The sequence below is a fragment of the Carettochelys insculpta genome, chromosome 5 (assembly GCF_033958435.1).
Source record: "Carettochelys insculpta isolate YL-2023 chromosome 5, ASM3395843v1, whole genome shotgun sequence".
Classification (NCBI taxonomy): Eukaryota; Metazoa; Chordata; order Testudines; family Carettochelyidae; genus Carettochelys; species Carettochelys insculpta.
Genome location: NC_134141.1, coordinates 81,812,119 through 81,832,573, shown reverse-complemented (window position 1 = coordinate 81,832,573; position 20,455 = coordinate 81,812,119). Strand labels below are relative to the sequence as shown.

At 38.6% G+C, this 20,455-nt stretch overlaps 1 protein-coding gene across 2 annotated transcripts in view; it reads right to left on the bottom strand.

Annotated features, from left to right (window-relative positions):
- Positions 1 to 671: 671 nt before the first annotated feature.
- SSBP2 (single stranded DNA binding protein 2) overlaps positions 672 to 20,455 on the bottom strand; it is a 276,155-nt gene continuing 256,371 nt past the window's right edge. For both annotated transcript variants that reach the window (XM_074995386.1, XM_074995387.1), the window contains 3 exons: positions 18,090 to 18,118; positions 10,500 to 10,598; positions 672 to 3,724 (listed from right to left, as the gene is read on the bottom strand). In XM_074995386.1, the coding sequence (XP_074851487.1) occupies positions 3,695 to 3,724; positions 10,500 to 10,598; positions 18,090 to 18,118 (158 nt within the window). In that variant the 3' untranslated portion in view covers positions 672 to 3,694. The remainder of the gene's footprint in view (positions 3,725 to 10,499; positions 10,599 to 18,089; positions 18,119 to 20,455) is intronic.

The following is a 20,455-nucleotide window of genomic DNA, read 5'->3' as shown; positions in this document are numbered from 1 at the left end:
CAGTCTCAGTACACATTGACATCTAGCGCATAAGAAACACTGGTGGGAGGGAAAAAAATCAGTGCTTGGAAATAAAATTTCCTTCCACGTCAATTTTGGTCTCTATATTGCAACTTATACACAGTTTTGTAAGCAAAAGAAAATTAACAAATCAAACAGTCCTATACAAATTTGAAAGCTTAAAGTGTCTTTTGACTATGTTGCATATTTAGCAAATACAACTATTATTGTGTGTGATTTATCTGTGGAACATGTATATGTGTATATATACATACATATGAATGATATACGCACCTAGTCTTGACAAGAGGTATATGGGTAACTTTACATAGGTATTTAAACATTTGCAGGATCATTCTCTAAGGCTGTGTCTACACTAGCACAAATCTTTGAAATGACCATGCAAATGGCCATTTTGAAGATTACTAATGAGGCACTGAAATGCATATTCAGCACCTCATTAGCATGCTGCTGGCTGCGGCCCTTCGAAATTGCCATGTTTGGCTGCCACGTGGCTCATCCAGACAGGGGTTCCTATCAGCAGATAGGAATAAGGGGTTTTCGAAGTTGGCGGGGTCTTTTTGAAAAGGACCCCCATCTGGACAAGCCGTGTGGCACCAAAACGCGGCAATTTCAAAGAGCTGTGGCTGGCGGCGTGCTAATGAGGCGCTGAATATGCATTGCAGCACCTCATTAGTAACCTTCGAAATGGCCATTTTGAAGATTTGTGCTAGTGTATACATAGCCTAAAAAGGAAGGTAAGAGCTCTTGACTTATGTGTGATGAAGTTCGTCATAACACAAGGGATGCATCGGATGATCACATCGGTCTTTTCCATCTCTAATTATGTACAGCCCTAATCTTTCAAAGACTTCAGCACACGTGCAACTTCATGTACGAGTGGTCTCATTGGAATCTATATGACTGCTAAGGTGTGAAAAGATATGTACATATTTAATTCTTTGCAGGACCAGGGTCTATAATTCCAATCTAAGTATTACAGAGGCTGATCTTGCTCTCTTTTAAAGTCACTGACAATTTTTTTTACTGACTTTAGTGATGCAGGATCTATCCCAGCATTCAGCAGTTTAATTTAACAAAAATGTTTTGAAAGAGAACTGGAAAAAGAGGCAAGGATGCAATAAGCTGAGAGGTTGGGCTACAGCTGGGACACACCTGGGAACGAGTGCTGGAAAAAAAAAAAGAAATCACAGGGAAAAAAACTCTTTGTTGCCAGAAGCATGTCATGCTAGTGTGTGCGAATGAGGAGAAAATATTTTGGCAGTGATTTTACCTTTAAAATCACAGTCCTGGAAATTTAGTACATTTTTGACTTTTATTTTAAACAATATGATTTCCATTTTATATTCTGGTTAGCATCATTTTTATTTAGTGATCAGATGTGGATCTGAAGAAGTGGGTCTGTTCCTCGAAAGCTTGTCACCCAATAAATCATGTTAGTCTTTAAAGTGCTACAGGAATGCTTTTTTCCTGCATGAGGGAATCCATGAAGGAAACTAAGAAAGAGAATATGTATATACAAAAGATGTTATTTCATTCATCTGGTAAATGCTAAGGCTGTGAGCCCATGTAACTCTACTACAGTAAGTAATCTCAGTAAAATCAATGAGATTATTCATAGTAGTTCATTACATGTGTGTTGCAGGACTGGGGGGTCTAATTTAGCATTTTTGTAAGTGAAGTTGATCATAGTGTTTCTGGGTTCTTTTTGAGAGAGCAAAAAAACTTTTTTTCAAAAGATAAATGAACTGAAACTCAGGGAGCAAACTCAGGGAGTAAACAGAACTATATCAACACTTCTATCTAATATAAGCTTACAACTAATCATCATTTTTTATAACTAACGGTAAATTTCTCTTAACAATTTAAAAATTTTAATATTTTAATTCATGGCGGCCTGGTGCCTAAGAAGCGTTTAATCTTCATTAATTCCAATGGTGGGGTAAAAGACATTTTAACTTTATTAATTTGTGTGCTCACAGGGAATTTGATCTACTCTAGATACATACAGAGATGTGCATCTCTTTGCACACTGACCCCATACCATGCAACTCTTTATTGCAATTTAGGTTCAAAATTCAATCAGCAAGTGAGCCCCATATTTTGACATCATGTATGGGAGGAACTTCTTAATGAGGTGTGAATTTTTGAGCAGCAAACGTTACCCAGTACCTGCAGAATTAATTTAATTCAGACACTGTGCCTGAGCAACTGAACTTTAACTTTTTTTTATGCCATGCAGGTGAACCTTTCATTTTCTTGGGGAAGGTGGAAGGAATTAAATGTTGCAGCCTTTTGGCTACATTAAAGGATAGGAGACTCCCCAAAAGGCTTTTTTCAATGGTACAGAAAATCTCCAAAGTTTGGAAATACAAGTATCGTGACTTCCTTATAAAAAGGCTCATACTTCTGTTCTTGTATTGTTTCTGGTAGAAAGGCATGAGCCTTCCAACATTCTCTACATGGGAAGTATCCACAAAACGCTCAATCATGTTGGTTCACTAATGTGCTTATGTTCTGGAATGTTTCTGAGGAGTTCAGCTCTAGTATTCCTGGTAAAAAAATATCAAATCAAGTACAGTGGTTTCCTGATTATTGGAAAGGCTTGGGAGACAACAACTGTGTTCAGGATGATGGATAACTGGGAGTCAAGTTGGCAGGTTGTTAGAAAAAGAGAACAGGGATTTTATTTTATTTCTGCTTGCTACCACACCCATGGAGAATCAGACTGATGGGAAAACTTATTTCCAAGGACTGAAGAAGCTCTGCCTCTTTATTGCTGGGTTATATAGTAATTGTAGCTCCCTTACAACAACTTTCAAATGCTCTGGATAAATCAAAAGTCTTGTATCAAATTCAGGTTTCCATTTACAACAGATTTTGCAGATACTAGTCTGCATTTAAGGAAAAAATAACCTTCAATGCTCCTATTTTTAAAAGATATTAAGCCCCAAACAAAACAAAAGCCCCACAAAAAAAAAGCCCCAGACCAGCAAAGCTAGGTGACAAATTACTAAATTTCTTCACAAAATTAAGATGAGCTTTCTTCTATTTCTTGAGAGAGTACAGTTTATGATTCACAGGGTAACTGGTTGAAATACAAATTAATGAAAGCTCTCTTAGAGCAACTTTATTCCTATTGATGATGTCAGACATTTATAAAATCAGAACAATTGATCATTTCGGTTCACCTTAAAAAATAACTTATAAAGCAGTGATATACGCAGCACAAAACGGTTCGAGGGGAAAGGGAACGCAAATTTTAATAGTTCAAATGTAAACGTGAAAAAAGATGGAATAAAAGTCTCTATTTCTTATTTCTACTTAAGATGTCATGTGATAATATTTTACAATGTCCTGCAGGTCTATATATGTATATGTGTGTGTATGTATGTCAATATAACATATCCCCACACATATACATCTACCTGCACTGATACATACACGGATAATTGTTTGCAGTTCACTCTTGGGCAGTTCTGTTATTCCACTCTTTACAGTTTGGACCCAAATTCTTCACAGAACTGGGGAGATGGTAGGAAAAGATGGTGGGTCTCAGTTGTGTCTGAAATCCTGTTGTTAAACTGTACACTGGGACAAGTAATTTTCTTCTGTAGTAGCTCTCTGATGAGGGCCAACTCACTGCGGTCTTCATGACGAGACTTGGTATGGATCACACACTCATTGTCATGCTCGGGGAGTACTGGAAAAGAGGAATCCACATTTTAACTACAGTTTTTTCTCAGGCCATTAAAATTCCTATAGAAACATAACAGAATTGAGCGTGAATTTTCAATTCATCATTCTTTTTCTCACAGATGATTTTACTCTTAACCTACATTTGTACTACAGCTTGTGTAAGGACAGCAGCTTAATTTATAATGCACTATACATTTATTGTATAAACTTCCATATGAAGTACAACACAACTTATGATATTAATAAGTAAACTTAGATTAAAGGCAGCTTTTGGTTGCAACTAGAGCTCCAGAAGACTCTTTTGGAAAATACTGCCTGAACTTCCTGAGTATCCTATCATTTCCTACAAGTTCCCTAGTCACTGTTGCACATCTGGGGGGTGGGGTGGATAGCCTGTTGGCAGGTCCCCTTGTCAATCAGGGGTTCTGGCATCTTGTATCTGAATGGGTTTTCCACCATATGGGGGAAAAGTCGTGGAGGGATGACTCATTGGAATTAAATCAGACTCTGGATTAATCTTAAATTCTACTACAATATAATCAGTAGGAAGTTAGCTGTATCAAATTTCAGTGGTCATTCTTTATATATACTGAAACTCCAATAATTACATTAGACTGCACAGCAGGGCCAACAAGCACTGTGGCTCTGAGGCAAGGTGGGAGGAAGGCCTGATTCCATGTCCCTGGAAGAGGAGGGGACAAGGGCAAAAGGGGAAGATCCTAGGGTCGTCAGCCCTTAGTGCCACCTGGACCGCGGCACTTTGCCCTCTCACATCCACGCCGAGCGGCACTGCTATGGCAGTCCAACGGGGCCAGGAGCTCTGGGCTCCTGTGAAACACTAGGTCACTATGCAAATGCCTCCCTTATCCTCCTGTCAGCAGACCTGAGACGACAGAATAATTGTGATACAAATTGCACTGCAGCCCTGATACAGGCTATAGTCCTCCTCAAATCAACAATATCTTATCAAAAGTTGTCAAACACTACAAAACTCACAAGAGATATGTATTCTAATTCTTATTTTACTTGGAACTTGCAAACTGAAGAAATATTTCATTAGTGTAAAGTCTTTTATGTAGGAGAAGATGTCTGAATACAAACATATTGGTATCATGGAACCTGGAGTGCACTAAAGCTAAATACTAATTTTGCCTTTCTACAAATTTTATATATATACACGTATAAATGAGCCAGGAGTTTGTATCTGACCTTTTCCCAGTGTTGAAGGGTGTTCAGCACCCAGGCTTTGGTTAGGCCTTTTCTCTAATACAAGCTCCTCAGAACAGAAAAAATGGGAAAATCTGTTCTGAACTTCATAATTTTTTCTCTTTGGTCTTGCCTGATTTAGGGCTTACTCCTATCACCTTCTGAGCCCTCTCATCCTGATCCTGGAAAGCAATTAAGCCTGAGCTTAATTTTAAGTATGCGAGCAGTCACTAAATTGACTTATTCAGGCATTCAGACTTAAGCATCCACTTAACTTCTGTGCTGGACAGGGGCCAAAGTGTCCATCCCTCCAAAAGCAGTTGGGGCAGGGAACAGAAGTTCTCTCCTAAAGTGTCTTCTCCACACAGACTCATTTCACCCAGACAGCACAAAAGATAGAGCTAGCAAAACAAAGCTTCTGACTTAGTTCCCCCTGCATACGCCACACACCTGCCTACATTTAGAGCCAGGCTGGTAACTGCATTCAAGTGAACACTGCAAAAATGGCTGAATTCCTACTCAACAGATGATAAAGGGCTTTGTGCCAAAGAGCTGATTGGCTAGATGAGGTGAACTGATCAGAGGCAGTACCTGGAAACAGCTGCAGAGGCTACCCATGCAACAGCTGATTGCCTATCAAGAGCTGATCCTTCACTAAGGCTGTGGCCACACTAGCCCCTCCTTTCAGAGGGGCTATGGTAATATGGCACTTCAGAATATGCTAATGAGGCAGTGCTATGAATATGCAGCACCTCATTAGCATAATGGTGGCTGCACATGCTTCAAAACTGCTGGTTTCAAAATGCATGCCACTCGTGTAGCCAGGGGCCTTTTGAAACGGCCCCCTGGTTTTGAAAGCCTCCTCTTTCCATTTGTTTTTGGGAAGAAGTGGCTTTTGAAATCAGAGGGGATCATTTTGAAAGGCCCCCAGCTACGTGGACAGTGTGCATTTCGAAACCAGCAATTTTGAAGCGTGCGGGGCTGCCATTATGCTAACGAGGCACTGCACGTTCATGACAGTGCCTCATTAGCGTATTCTGAAGTGCCACATTACCACAGCCCCTCTGAAAGAAGGGGCTAGTGTGACCACAGCTTGAGTGTTGAACACTCTGGCCCCTTTCTTAGTGGAACTGCACACTGGGGCGTAGCATCTTACTTCACTTCTGATAATGCATTGTATACAGGAGAGTTGTCTATCACAGTTAACTCATGTGATTAACTAAAAATAAGTCATGATTAATTGCTTTGTTAAACAATAGATTACCCAACTGACATTTATTAAATATTTGTGGCTGTTTCTCTATATTTTCAATATTGATTTCAATGGCATCATGGAATACCAAGTATACAGTGCTCACTCTACATTAATATTTTGAATACAAATATACACACTGTAAAATGATGAAAGAAATATTATTTTCAATTCACCTCATACAATTGCTGAAGTGCAATTTCTTCACAGTGAAAGTGTCTTACAAATGTAGATTTTTTTTGTTACGTAACTGTACTCAAAACCAAAACGATATAAAGCTGTAGCGCTTACATGTTGACCAAGTCCTACTTCCTGTTCTGCCAATTGGTAGGACAGAATAGTTTACTTTGAACTGAGATGCCGCTATCTGCTTCTCACTTACAAACTAACCAGAAAGTGAGAACAGGTGTTTGCAAGGCACTTTTGTAGCTAGTGTTGCAAGGTATTTACATTCCACATACACTACAAATTCAAACCCCCCTTCATATGTTGGTCACCTGTCCAAAGGGTATGCTTCCATGCTGATGATGCCTTTTAAAATATAAGGAACTAATCACATTTCTGACTGACTCCTTAAGAGAGAACTGCATGTCTCCTGCTTGGTTTATCCTTTTTACCTGCATTCTGTCATATACTCCACGTTATAGCAGTTTTGGATGATAATCCAGCACACATTGGTTTTAAGAATGCTTTCACAGCAGATTTGACAAAATGCAAAGAAGGTGCTAATGTGAGGTTTCTAAAGCTAGCTACAGCACTCATCAAAGGTTTACAAATCTGAAGTGCTATCCAAAATCCGAAAGAGACAAGGTGTGGCTTTCAGAAGTCTTGAAACAGCATCACTCTGATGCAGAAACCAAAAAAGAAAATCCACCTTCCACTGGTAGCATCTGAGTTAGATGATGAAAACGAACATGCATCAGTTTGCACTGCTTTAGGCCGTTATTAAGAAGCCATCATCCACATAGACATATGTTCTCTGGAATGGTAGCTGAAACATGAAGGGACATATGATTCTTTAGTGCATCAGGCACGTAAATATCATGAGATGCCAGCTCCAAGAGTACTATATGAACACCTGTTCTCACTTTCAGGTGTCATTGTAAACAGCAAATGGGCAACGTTTACTTCTGAATTGTAACCAATCTTGCTTGTATAAGGGACTGGCTGAACAAGAAATAGAACTGACTGGACTTGTAAGCTCTAAAGTTTTACATTGTTTTATTTATGAATGCAGTTTTTTTGTGCATAATTCTATATTTGTAAGTACAACTTTCATGATAAAGAGATTGCACTGCAATAGTTGTATGAGTTGAATTAAAATACATTTTTTTGTTCTTTACAGGGAAAACATTCATAACCAAAGTAAATATAAAGTGGGCACTGTACAATTTGTAGTCTGTGTTGTAATTGAAATCAACATATTTGAAAAGGTAGAAAACATCCAAAATATTTAAACAGTATTATTGTTTAACAGTGTGATTAATCGTAGAATATACCATGATTTTTTAATTGTGGAGCTAATCATAATTAATTTTTAATCACTTGACAAACCTAATACACAGATAAAGCGCTATATAAATTATTTATTTTTACTACCATTAACATGTTGCTCTTATTTTCAGTAAACCCCTTCTAAATTTAATGGGTACTTGCACAAGCAAGGACAGCAGGATTTGGCCTCATCATAATACTAGCCATTCTAAAAAGCCAGGGAAGAAAGTCACCGACAAGTGTCAGAGAAAGAATGACCAACCCTAAGGAGATTAACCTCTGGCTTTTGATTGAGAGGGCCTGGTATCTAGAATACGTCTGAAAGCACTGGAAAAACTTAGAAAAGTCAAGTGCTGGATCCATTCACAGAGGAAAACAGCAGCCAAGACATTAAGCATACAATAAGTGTCTGAGAAAACTAATTTTCTGTGGAGTATAACTGATAGTAAATGTCATTATTTTAATGAGCTTGGTTTGGTGAGCTGGCTTTTGTCTGAGCTCTCAGAGTGCCTGGGCTGTCTATACAGATAATAAGGGTATGCCTTCACTTAGGGGAAGCATGACCCACTGGTGGTCGATCTTCTGGGGTTCAATTTAGTGTGCCTCATGGGGAGACACTAAACTGAACCGTTATGGTGCAGCCATTGACCCGGGTACTCCTGGTATTTCTCATAGCTGGGGTTGTGTATCTAAAATTGAGGTTATCTCTTGGTGCAGACCTGGCTTAAGTAAAGCACGTGGAATTTTGGCTATTGCTCTTTTGCAAATTTTGGAACATTGCTCTGAAACCTTTTGTACAAAGTCATTTTCCCTACCATTTCAAACTATTCAAAGATGCTCTCTTCGCCAAGAAACAAAGAGCTAAAATGTAAAACATTGCTGATTCTTTGGACTCATTGATATGTACTGAAGAAGCAAAAAAAAAAAGAAAACTTGCCATGCCAGTAAACATTTTATGAACTTGGCGAAAGTGTGTTTAATCTTCACAGATACGGGCTAAATTTACCACTGACACAATAAATAAATTGTACTCATTTCCAGGAGCAATGAATGTCACTAAGAACCAAAATGTTGAAGTCACTCGGCACTTCTCAAAAATCAGGGCACTTTCATTTAGGAGTTTAAATAGGGATTTAGAAATCTAACCTAAGGTACCTGGGCATGAAAGTTTTGGTTTTCACCTACTTTATTTTAACTGTTTTTTGCCTAGAGTCAAACACCCCATATTTTTAAGAGCTTCAGTTATTACAGAACGAACACTAGAGGGCATCTTTGTTTTTCTAGACCTAAAACCAAGTCATGTTTTATGAAATAAAATGTGTTTTAAATTTTTAGTGGTCTAATTATGTGCTTCCATTATAGATACAGTTCTGAAAGACACTCCTACTCTGCAAAACATATTACCTAAGGGGTGAAAGATCAGGCAGTTACAGACTGACGCTGCATCTACACTGTGAGATAAATTGGAATTTCAAGGCTTCAGCTCAATATTAAAACATGACTGTCTTCACACTTAATACTGTTAACTCGATTTATTGATCCATAAGGCCGATCACAGAATATTGATACTACAGGACGGGTATAGCATCTATCTCAAATTTAAAATCTTGAATCAAGGCCAGTGTGGAAGCACCATGTCCTTAATCTGAATTCGTTAGCCTCCAGAAGTGTCCCGTATGTATCCTACAAAGCTATGTGGTGACCCTCCAAGTATGACCTCTTCGTTGTGCACTGCTGTCAGGTGTGCAGGAAGAAGGTCAAAGTGAGCCCACGAAGTTTGGATTGAATTTGAATTTGAATTAAAATTTGAATTGGAATTTAGTGGCCCAGCCCTGCAAATAAAAAGGGCATCCATTATGAATAAATCCCTTTGCTCAATGCGTTGCACTGCATGGGTAGCCATCGCATCGAATAGGTAGCAATTATGGGTAGCTCTGTACTGCAATCATGAGCACTCCTGGTAGTGATCTGCCTAGCACTTCTCAGGCTCACAAGAGAGCCCCTGCTTGGACAGACCAGGAGATTCTGGATCTCACTGCCATTTTGGGAGAGCAATTGGTGCTGAAGAGACTTCAGGTGTCCAAGAGAAATGTGGCCATCTATGATCAGATGGCGCATAAAATGGCAGCCTGACGTTACTCCTGGGACGCTATGCTGTACCAGGCGAAGGTGAAAGAACTCTGGTAGGCCTATCAAAAAGTCTGGGAAGCCAATCAGTGGTCGGGGCGGCTCATGGACCTGCTGCTATTATCAACAGCTCCACATGTTTATGGGGACCGAGCCCACCACAGAGCCCGAAGTGAATTATGGTACTTGTGGAGTCTCTGGTATGGATTCCGAGTTGAGCACGGAGGAGCAGCATGGACCGGAGGAAGATGACAACAGAGAGGAGGCAAGGAGCAATGAGCAGGGGACAGAGGAAGTTGCTCTGGACAGCCCTGAGCTCTTCACTGTAGACCTGGAACTGGTCCTCTCCATGGCGGGCCCCTCCACAGAGGTCTCCTCCATGCCAGTCAGCTCCTTGCCGGTTCCTAAGTCCTCTGGAGTCAGCAGTTTTGGTGAGTCTTTATTCTGCATGCTAGAAACAGGCTGGGGGTGGGTATAGCTATAGGGTTTTGCATAGGTACAGGTTTGCTGGCTCCTGGCTTTTAAAGTTTAAGTTCAGTTCCTGGTTTTATTTAGTACACTTTTTGTTTAGCAAATCAATATTACTATATTAAAAATCTATAAAAATATAGAGAAAATTATATTAAAAATTCAACTGTTTTTCTTGAAAAGAGCCTTGGACTGAGTACCTGTTTTAGAAAATAGTCAGAGATATACTTACACTCTCACTCTGAAAAGGGTTTAGGAAATTTCCACCCATTTCACCATCATCTCTGGGAGTGCCAGGCTGATTACTCATGCTCATATTACTGGGAGAGTTCTGTTGAATAAGATTTAAAAATAAAGGGTAAGTGTTATTGTAGATCTGAATTCCTTTCCTTGCTTCATAATGTTTGTCAAAACAACACCTACGCTACCACCTGGGATCTCTGAAAATGACACAGAATAAATTTTGCCATCACAGTTCTGTGCCATGCAAGTTTGAATGGATGTTTGTAATATGTAAAGAGATGCTTCCACCTGCCTTGCTATAAAATGAAGAAAATTACTTATCTGTAGTTCTTGTTCTCAGGTTAGGCCTGGAACTTCTTCCCACTGCAGTCAGAGGAAAAACTCCACTTGACTTCACTGAGAGCAACATTATGTTCTGTAATTAAAGTAAATCACTACTGCCCTGAATTCAGGAAGGTACTTAAGCATATGCAGAAGTTTAAGTATATGAGTATGTTCACATGTTTAAAGTCAGGCATGGATTTAGGCCTATCTGTGGGGTCTCCACCCCCAGCATGTGGTTGGCTGGGAAATACCCAAAGATCAAAAGTCTGAGTTACTAACGTACTTCACCAGTGGGTGTTATGCATGGACTATCCGTGTTGCTGAATATAACAGACACCATCCTGACTGTAAACTCCTTGGGGCATATTACAACAATCTATAATCCATGAACAATCTCTTCCCCACCTCCAGCACACCAACTGCCTTTCTCCCCTGCCTTCCTTTTCCATCCTATGACTGGAGACGTGTTAATGGGCCACTTCACCTTAAATGATGCCTTGACGTATGTGTTAACTATTTATCTTAAAACATCTGTTTGCTTTATGTATAGCTATCACCAATGCCTTTTTTGTTAAAAAAGAGGAGCTGGTACTCAGCCAGCTCCCTGCCTCCCTCCCCAGCCAATCCCACAGTTGAGGCTGCCGAGGTGCTGGTACGCAGTACTGGTAAGAACCGGCACCAAAAAAATCCCTGGATCTGACAATGTGAGTACTTTCCCCAGATCTGAGGAAGAGCTCTGTGTAGTTCAAAAGCTTGTCTCTTTCACCAGCAGAAGTTGTTGCCCAATAAAACATATTACCTCATTCACCTTGTCTCTCTTAGATAAAAGAAGATATTTTCACTCAAAGGATGTGTCTGTATTAGCACTTTTGCCAGTATAACTGGCATCACTAAGACTGTCTAGACTGCAGGGAACTGTTGGGAGAGGCTTTTCCGACATTTGTTTCATCCACACAGGGCAAAATGTTGGAAAACCCCCCTCTGACAAAATATCCCTTCTGCCTAGTGGCGCGAGGTTTACAAGGATGTTGACAGAACGCTCCTGACGTGACAGGCCTCTTTTGAGAGATCTGCAGTCTGGACACGTGCTCTGTTGACCGAAGTTTAGACATAGTCTAAGGGATGTGAAAAAACACCCCCCTGAATGACATAAGTTACACCAACAGAAGTGCCAGTGTGAACAGTGCCACGTTGACAGATGCTCTTCTGCCAGCATAGCTACCACTGCTCATCGGGGTGGTTGAATTATCTCAACAGGAAAGCTGTGCTGCTGTCACGTCTCTACTGTAGACCTGGCCCCCACTTTCAGGTGCTCGTAACTTTTTCAAAAGCAAACCTTTGGGCTCAAATTTTTTCTGCTTCCTTTCAGCTAGAGAAAGATAATGTATGGTTGAAAAAAATGTGAACCCTGAAATTAGATTCAGCGTGGCTTTGCTATGAAACAACCTTTCCATGTTAGTGCGGAGGTATTAACCTGATGGATTTAAACCTGCAAGGAACAGTTTTGCTATCTTCATCCTGAGACTTGCCCAGTTCCGTCTCTCAAAGCAGGCATTCTGCAATAGGCCTGGAGGTGTCTTGCAAGAGCTCGTGCTCTAGAAAACTTAAAAGTTCTGACTCTTCACCTTTTAGGGTCTGGTAGCTAGAGGGTCTCTGCTATTGGGTTAGCGCCAATTAACTCTACTGGGACAAGATTGGGCCCTATAATTGTAATAGCTCACAAGGGCTACATCGACAATACAGCGATCTTTTGAAAGAAGCCCAAAGATCTCTTCCAAAAGAACTTCTTTCAAAAGACTGTATCCATACCCAAAAAAGCAGATCAAAAGAGTGATCTGCTTTTTTGAAAGAGAGCATCCACATAGTCCCCACTCTTCCGAAAGAACAGGCCAAGGATTGAAAAATCAGGCACCACGAGGACTGATCTTTCGAAAAAAAGGACCTGCAAAGCATTTACACACATTTTCTTACAAAAGACGCTTTTGAAAGAAGGCACTCTTTCTGAAATGGGAAAGGCAGAGTGTTTTCAAAAGGAGCAGCACATTCTTTTGATTTACTTTCGAAAGCACACTTTTTGTGTGCAGACGCTCTGCAGAATCTTTCAAAAGAGCTCCCTTCTTCTGAAAAATCTTTTGAAAGAACTTGCTAGTGTAGACACAACCTATATGTTTAGTTCGTGCTTCCCACGTGCATAATTACCTCAAAGCAGCTCAAATTTATGAGTTAGTAAACTACCTTACCATGGATATTTCATACAGTTGATTTGCACAATTTTGCTTTTAGCCCAAAGCTGTGCATTTTCTTTGGAAAGCTTTAAAAATCTTGTTAGTGTCCTTTTTTTAAGTTACATAAATGTGATAAGGGTGTTTCATACTTTAAGATAATAATTCTACTGTTTTTTTTCACTTGGGTAACAAAAAAGTTTTTAATAACTAAATGGAGCAAGTGTACATTATTATTAAGGAATACTGATTTCTTATGCGTGAAAATACCTCATTGAGCAATAAAGAAGTAACAAAAATAACAGTATAGTGCTTGAGTGCAGTATGTTACTTTCCTTTCTGAATTAACTATCTACTGATTGCTAGATAGCAGCTTGTGTGAGTATTCCTGTATGTGGATAGCTACGCATTCAGAGAAGAACACAGTCATGTCACTGATTTAAAATACTTGTTCAAGACTGTTCAAATAAATGCACTCCGCACTCACTGGGTTTGACTCTTTGATTTATACAAATGCCGTGGGGTAAAATTCCACTTTCTGGTGAAGGTCACCATCAGATGCTATATAACAGAAGACCTATAGCACCTCTCCCGGATGAGGATTGCAGCCTCCCTATCTACTGTGGCTCTGAAGTGGCTCAAAATAAGTTGGTGGGCGGGCCAGGGGGAAGGGTTACTGGATCCCTACATATGTGGACCCTGATACCAGAAACACCCTTACATGAGACAGAAGTACAGCAACAGCTACTCCAGCCTAAAGGCTTCATCAGTAGCTACGAGGGGTGCAGGGAGGTAAAGGGGTATGAATTCTATCCACCACCAAACACAGGGCTCTTATTTACATATGCTTTGTGGAGGGAAGAAGTTGTGAGTTTCCTGCACAAAACATTTATTATAGCAATCGCGGTTCTTCCTTTTTCATTTTTAATCAAACACTTAAAAGTAAAAAAAACCCTGTCAATGCACTATATACACAAATGCCAGAAAGCTCAAAGTCTGTATAATCACCACAAACCTAATGCAGACATCTATCCCATAATAGACAATTTTATCACGTAATGTGAAGCTATGTCTATAGTAGAGAGTTTTGTCTACAAAATTGGCAAACTATCAACAAAACCTGGGGAGAGTCCCAATTCCCAAAGTGCTCTGTTGACAGTGTATCGACAGAATGCAGCACTTTTGTCAACAGTCTTAACCTGCTCCCCCATGAGGTGTAACCCCTCTGTCGATGGAGATCTGTCAACAGAAAGCCAGTCTGGACGTTCCGGGGAACCCTCTGTCGATAGAGAGGGCTTCTGGGACACCAGGCAGCCTTGTCTGCTATGCTTCCAGTTCGGTGTTTCGTTGAGAGAGTGTCCAGGTAGTCCAGCTGCTCTCTGTTGACAGAGCAGACCACTCTTGCGATCCACTTGGCAGTTTGGCTGTGATCTGTTGACGGAAGTTTTGTCAGGAGATATCTTCTGTCAAAAACTTCCTTCGACAAATCCCTGTAATCTAGACACAGTCTAACTGAAAACCATACGGCATAGCACAAAAAATAATTGCACAAGGGGACCAAAGTACCGTTGTAAAGAGAATTTGTAATCTTGTGTGCATTTTACATTTTATAAAGCTTGTTTAAAATCAGAACACGTTCTTCTAATAAAATAAACAAGAGAAGCATCATTCAGTGCCAGGGACAGTTGAATCAGGATACCATCCCATGATTCAGAACCCATACAGAAAGTTACACCTTGCCACTTTCCTATCACCTACAGCAATAGTGATAGCACACTCCAACACTCCATAAGGCTTTCACTTCCACAGATACTAAAAACCATGTAATTCCAACTTCATAAAACTCAAACTTTCGTCAAAACCTTAACAACAGCTACAATGCTTCTCCATCAACAAAACTGACACATTAATTGTCACATGCGTAATAAAGTTAGCAAGTTATTCTGCCTCCACAATGCTGATGTTGCTGTTAAATGTTTGCCCTTAGTTCCTGCAGAGCAGCATGAGGTGCAAGTCATGGGTCTCAGAATTCTGTTTTTATTTTCTTTTGCAAAAGGTGACCAAAAGGTGGTGAAACAATTACTTTAAACCTATAAAAATGGTCATTTTGCTGCTACTTCTTCTTTCTATATCACAACAATTTTCATCTGACAATAAAGAAAAATTAAGTTGGTACTCAAAGTTTACTTTTTGGCGATGGTTACACTGGACACTTTTGTCAAAAAACCACGTTTGTCGAAAAAAACTTGTGGAGCTTTTATACACAAAATGGGTTTTGCTGATAGGGTGTCGACAAAATGCAGCACTTTCATCAGCAGTCATCTGTGTCAAAGCTTTGAGGCATAACGCTGCTGTTGACAGATTTCTGTTGACAAAACAGCTGCGTAAATACCCCACAGGTTGTCTCTCGACAGACAGACCATCCACAACAATGGACAGCCCTGTCTGCTGTGCTTCCGGGTGCCTGTTTTGTTGAGAGAGCAGCCAGGCAGTCCGGCTGCTCTGCCAACAGAGTCAAGAGCTCTCCTGATTTTCTTTTGTGTGTACATCCAATCTGTCAACAGAGGTTTTGTCAGGAAAATTCTCCCGACAGTGACTTCCGTCGACAGAACGCTGTAGCGTAAATGTAGCCTTAATGTTATTTTTCCATTTTACTTATTCAAGCAAAGATTTTAAATTTCTGAATCAATCTCAGTTGTGGGGTTGTGACCAGTGGCTAGATAATATATAAGCTGCTCTAGTGTTAGGTATACCGTAAACTCTTTCATATCCAGCAGCCCTGGGACTGGGAGGTTGCCGGATATTTAAATATTTTGGATAATAGAGAGAGATAATACCTAGCAATGCATAATACTAAAGAAAAACAAGAACAGATACTGAGAAACAAACACAAATGTATGCAGGATACTTTATTTACCAACAACAGTAGTACTATATACTGTAAAGTTATACTGCATTTGCCATATTTATTTGTATTTACTTTCATTGTACTTATGGAAAATGTAACTAAAATTTACTTATGGTTATAATGCCAGTTACTTGAGAGATCCAGATGACAGAATGCAGGTTAACACAGTTTACTGTAAATAGTTAAAAAAAAACAGCTAAATCCCAGTAAAATGTATTTTATGTGATGTTCCAGAATTTCTGTTATTTCTTAAAGACATACTCCTATTTTCTCTTTCCATATTTCCCTGGGTAGCACTGAACTTTGAAATTTTGCAGTCAATACAGTATCCTGCCCGAAACGTTCAAACTTGTGATACATGTGCTTTCATAACAACTCTTGCTGGGCTCCTTTGGTGGCCAGTATGGGGCCTCCATAGCAAGTTTTTCTTTGATGACTGCACAAATTCCATTAGTTATTCAAGAAGTTTTGGTTATTGGTGCTTATCTTATATGCACAATTTGAGTTCTCTTGTTTCCTCCACCTCACTCCACCTCATAAACTCTTTCTACTTTGCCACTCAGTCAATGATAACCTCTTCTACATATTGTAGTAATGAACTGCTTTGAAGAAAAAATGTATTCTAGCAAGACTGGGCTAATTTTCTAAACCCCATGAACAAGATGATCAGCCTCACTAAGATGCCTTTGTAATCCATTCAGGTCTTGTGTCAAGCAGAAGTCAGCTGGGCTTGAGACACAAGCAAAAACTGCAAAAATGTGTCCAACAGCTCAGTTCAGTTTCACAAACAATTTCTGTGATGGCCTCTGTAATACAGAAACTTGCTTGTCCTACTGACATTTAAGTTAAAACCACCAGGTGAAATCTAATTTTCTGTCATATTGTAAATTCCACGATACGTAGTTCACATTATAAATTGACCCAAACTCACTCAAAAGATTTGTGAATAAGAGTGAACCTTTCAATGAAACAGCTCAGGTGTATGAGTTTGTGATAAAAGCGGGTGAGTAATACAGGCTTTCAGGCTTCACTGCAAACACTTATTATATGGCTCTGGGCCTCTTGGACAGATACCACGAGTTGCTGGATCATCTTCTGTTGCTCTGATACAAGGAAAAACTAGAATTTTCATGACAGAATAATGACACCCTATCTTGAAACCATATCTGAAATCTATATTTAGCAAGCTCAAAATCTCATTCTAAAACATGGAAGTTCTCTTATAAGAAATTAATTTTATTCATTTGGGATATGGCTGAGAATTTCAATCTAGAATTTAAATTAATAAAAATGAGGCATAAAATTTGCAATGAAACAATCTTTTAATAAATTTCTATCTTTATAGATAAAAAAGCACAAAGTGCAGAATGATCGTTTCAGTGAAGTTTATAAATTAGTTTTTCACCAGTTGTATCTGTGCACATTAAAAAAGCGGCACAGAACACTTTACATGGGCCTAATTCCAATACCTTCAATTCCTCATTTAAATTAACCCTTAAATTAATAATATCAGAGTTAGCAATTTCTTGCAGAAAATATTGTGCATTTAAATACACTATTATTGCTGGGTTCCAACCACTAAATGTTGAACATTCATTTTTCATATATGATAACCAGTTGCTATGTTCCAAATAATTTCTTTTGTCATTAAATTTTAATTTAGTTTTTGGGGCACTGGAAAGGAGATTAAGAATATTACTATTGTTTTATAAAGGTGAGAAAAGCAATGCTATCAGGTATAAAAAGAATTTCCTTATGACATTTCTCCAAATGTATGTCTCTTTACATTTAACTAGGTTTCATTATTAAAATAGTAGACATTTGTTTTACCAATATGCAAGAATTTAACATAATTAAGTAGTTTATGACATGGATATACATTAATCATATATAAGAATAACCATTATTATGTTCAGGAAAATATATAAATGAATTGGTTTAACAGTCCCTATTGATTATAAAGGTTACTTTTAATCTTCCAACTAATACTGATTTCTGTTCAACGGCGTAGAAAGGCCCATCATTTTCAATCAGAAATGTAAAAAAAAGTGTTATCAAAATTAAGTGATAGTTAAATACAATAAAACATAATGCTAAAATGAAATATATGTTATTACATACTCACTTTGGAAATACTGTCCATGTCTCCTGAACCTTAAATTAAAACAAATAAATAATCATTCAGTTTAGTTTTGAGCTGCATTCTCTAACAGAGTTGACCATTTTCTACATTTTGAAAAGACAGGGTAACAGCAATGGGATAATACATAGTTACTAACGTTTGAGTTCTTCCCAGCTCACTAGTCTTTCTCAGGAAAATTCTTCAGTTATTTTGTATTAGTCTGTTAGGTTCTTCTTGCACGGCTGTGCCTGCAGTTTTGGTGGGAAAATGTCCCCCCTCTGCCAAATGCAATCACAGTCTCTGTGCTTGCGGGCAAGGCAGGCGCTGCTTTCTCTTTGTGCGGCCCTACTGCGTAGTGGTAGGGAGGAGGACACGCTTCAGCACTGAATTCTACATTCCTTAAGAAGGGGCAGCCTGTACATTACCCTTACACACTAGGAAGCTCAAGGGGCTCCCCTAAGAGATACAGCTCTGCATTCTCCTTTCCCATGGCAGTGCCTAATAAGCAGCCCAATAGTAACACCGTTGTAACCAGAGGAAACTGTGAACATAAATATGGACAGCTAACACACCTTGTGGAAAAAATAACTATATTTTTAGTGCCCTCTAGCCATCCAAGAGTCTTTAAGAGAATGCCTATTGTATACCAAAATTATGGTAGAAAATTGGTCAGACATAATTTGCTAGACACTGAATGTATGCAGTCATGTTTATGGATGAAAATAATACCTGCGTCAATTAATTAACTCACGTGATTAACTGAAAAAAAAAACAACTGCAGTTCCAAACACATTGTTAAAAATAAAGTATCGGTTGAAATGTATGAAATATTTTTCAGTATTTTTCTATATTTTCAATTTCTATATTTCTATATTGATTGAATTACACAACAGAATACAAAGGATACATGCTCACTTTATATGATTATTTAAATAAACATTTTCACTGTAAAAATGATAAAATTAATAGTATTTTTCAATTCACTACATAGCCATACTGAAGTACAATATCTTTATTGTGCAAGTGCAACTTACAAATTTAGATTTTTTTGGTCACATAACTGCACTCAAAAACAAAACAATGTAAAACTTTGCAGCCTACAATTCCATCTACTCATGCTTCTTATCAGCGAACTGCTTAGAGAAAAAAGTTTTTGACATTTATAGAAGACACTGCTGTCCACTTCTGATTTACAATGTTACCTGAAAGCAGTAACAGGTTTTTCAATGGCACTTTTGTAGACAGCAATGAGAGATATTAATATGTCTGACATGATAAACACTCGTATGATCCTCCTTGCTTTGACGACCACAGCAGAGGATATGTTTCCATGCTGATGATGTTCATTAAAAATGCATTAATTAAATATGGGACTAACCGCCTCGGGGTAGAATTGTGTGTTTCCTGCTCTATTTTACCCATATGATGATCCAGAATACATTCATTTTCAGATTGCTTTCACTGAAGATTCAACAAAACACATAGAAGGTACCAAGTGTCAGATTTCTAAAGCTAGCTAGAACACTCAACCCATAGTTTAAGAACCTGACATGCCTTCAAAAATCTTAGATGGAGGAGTTGTGAAGCATTCTTTCAGAGTCTTAAAAGAAAAACACTCTAATTTGGAAACTACAGAACCCAAAGCACCAGAAAATAATAACAACCTTCTGCTGGGTGGCATCTGACTCAGACGATGGAAGTGAACATGTGCTGTTTGACACTGCTTTGGATCGCTATTGAGCACAATGCATCAGCAGCAGCCTCTGGAATACTAGTTGAAGCATGAAAGGACATATGAAACTTTAGTCATCTGGTATGTAAATATCTCACAATGCCAGCTACAACAGTGCCAGGCAAATGCCTGCTTTTACTTTCGGGTGACACTGTAACAAGCAGTAGACAGTTTATCACCTGCAAATATAAATAAACTCATTTGTTTGAGCAATTTGCTGAACAAGAAGTAGGACTGAGTAGACTTGTAAGCTCTAAAGTTTTCCATTGTTTTCTTTGTCTTTGCAGGTTTTTATATAAACATTTGTATACATTTCTACATTTGTAATTTCAACTGTCATGAAAATAGGCTGCACATGTAAACAGGAATTGAAAAATACTATTCTTTTGTTTTTTACAGGACCAATATTTGCAATAAAAATAAAGTTAGCAGTGTACACCTTGTATTCTGTTGTAATTTAAATCAATATATTTGAAAATGTAGAAAACATCCAAAATATTTAAATAAATGTTATTTTGCTATTGTTTAAATGTGCAATTAATCACACAATTAACCATGATTAATTTTTAATTGCTTGGAAGACCAAGAAAATAAATAATCACATACTCAGTGCACATAAAGTTCTTCTACTACTTCA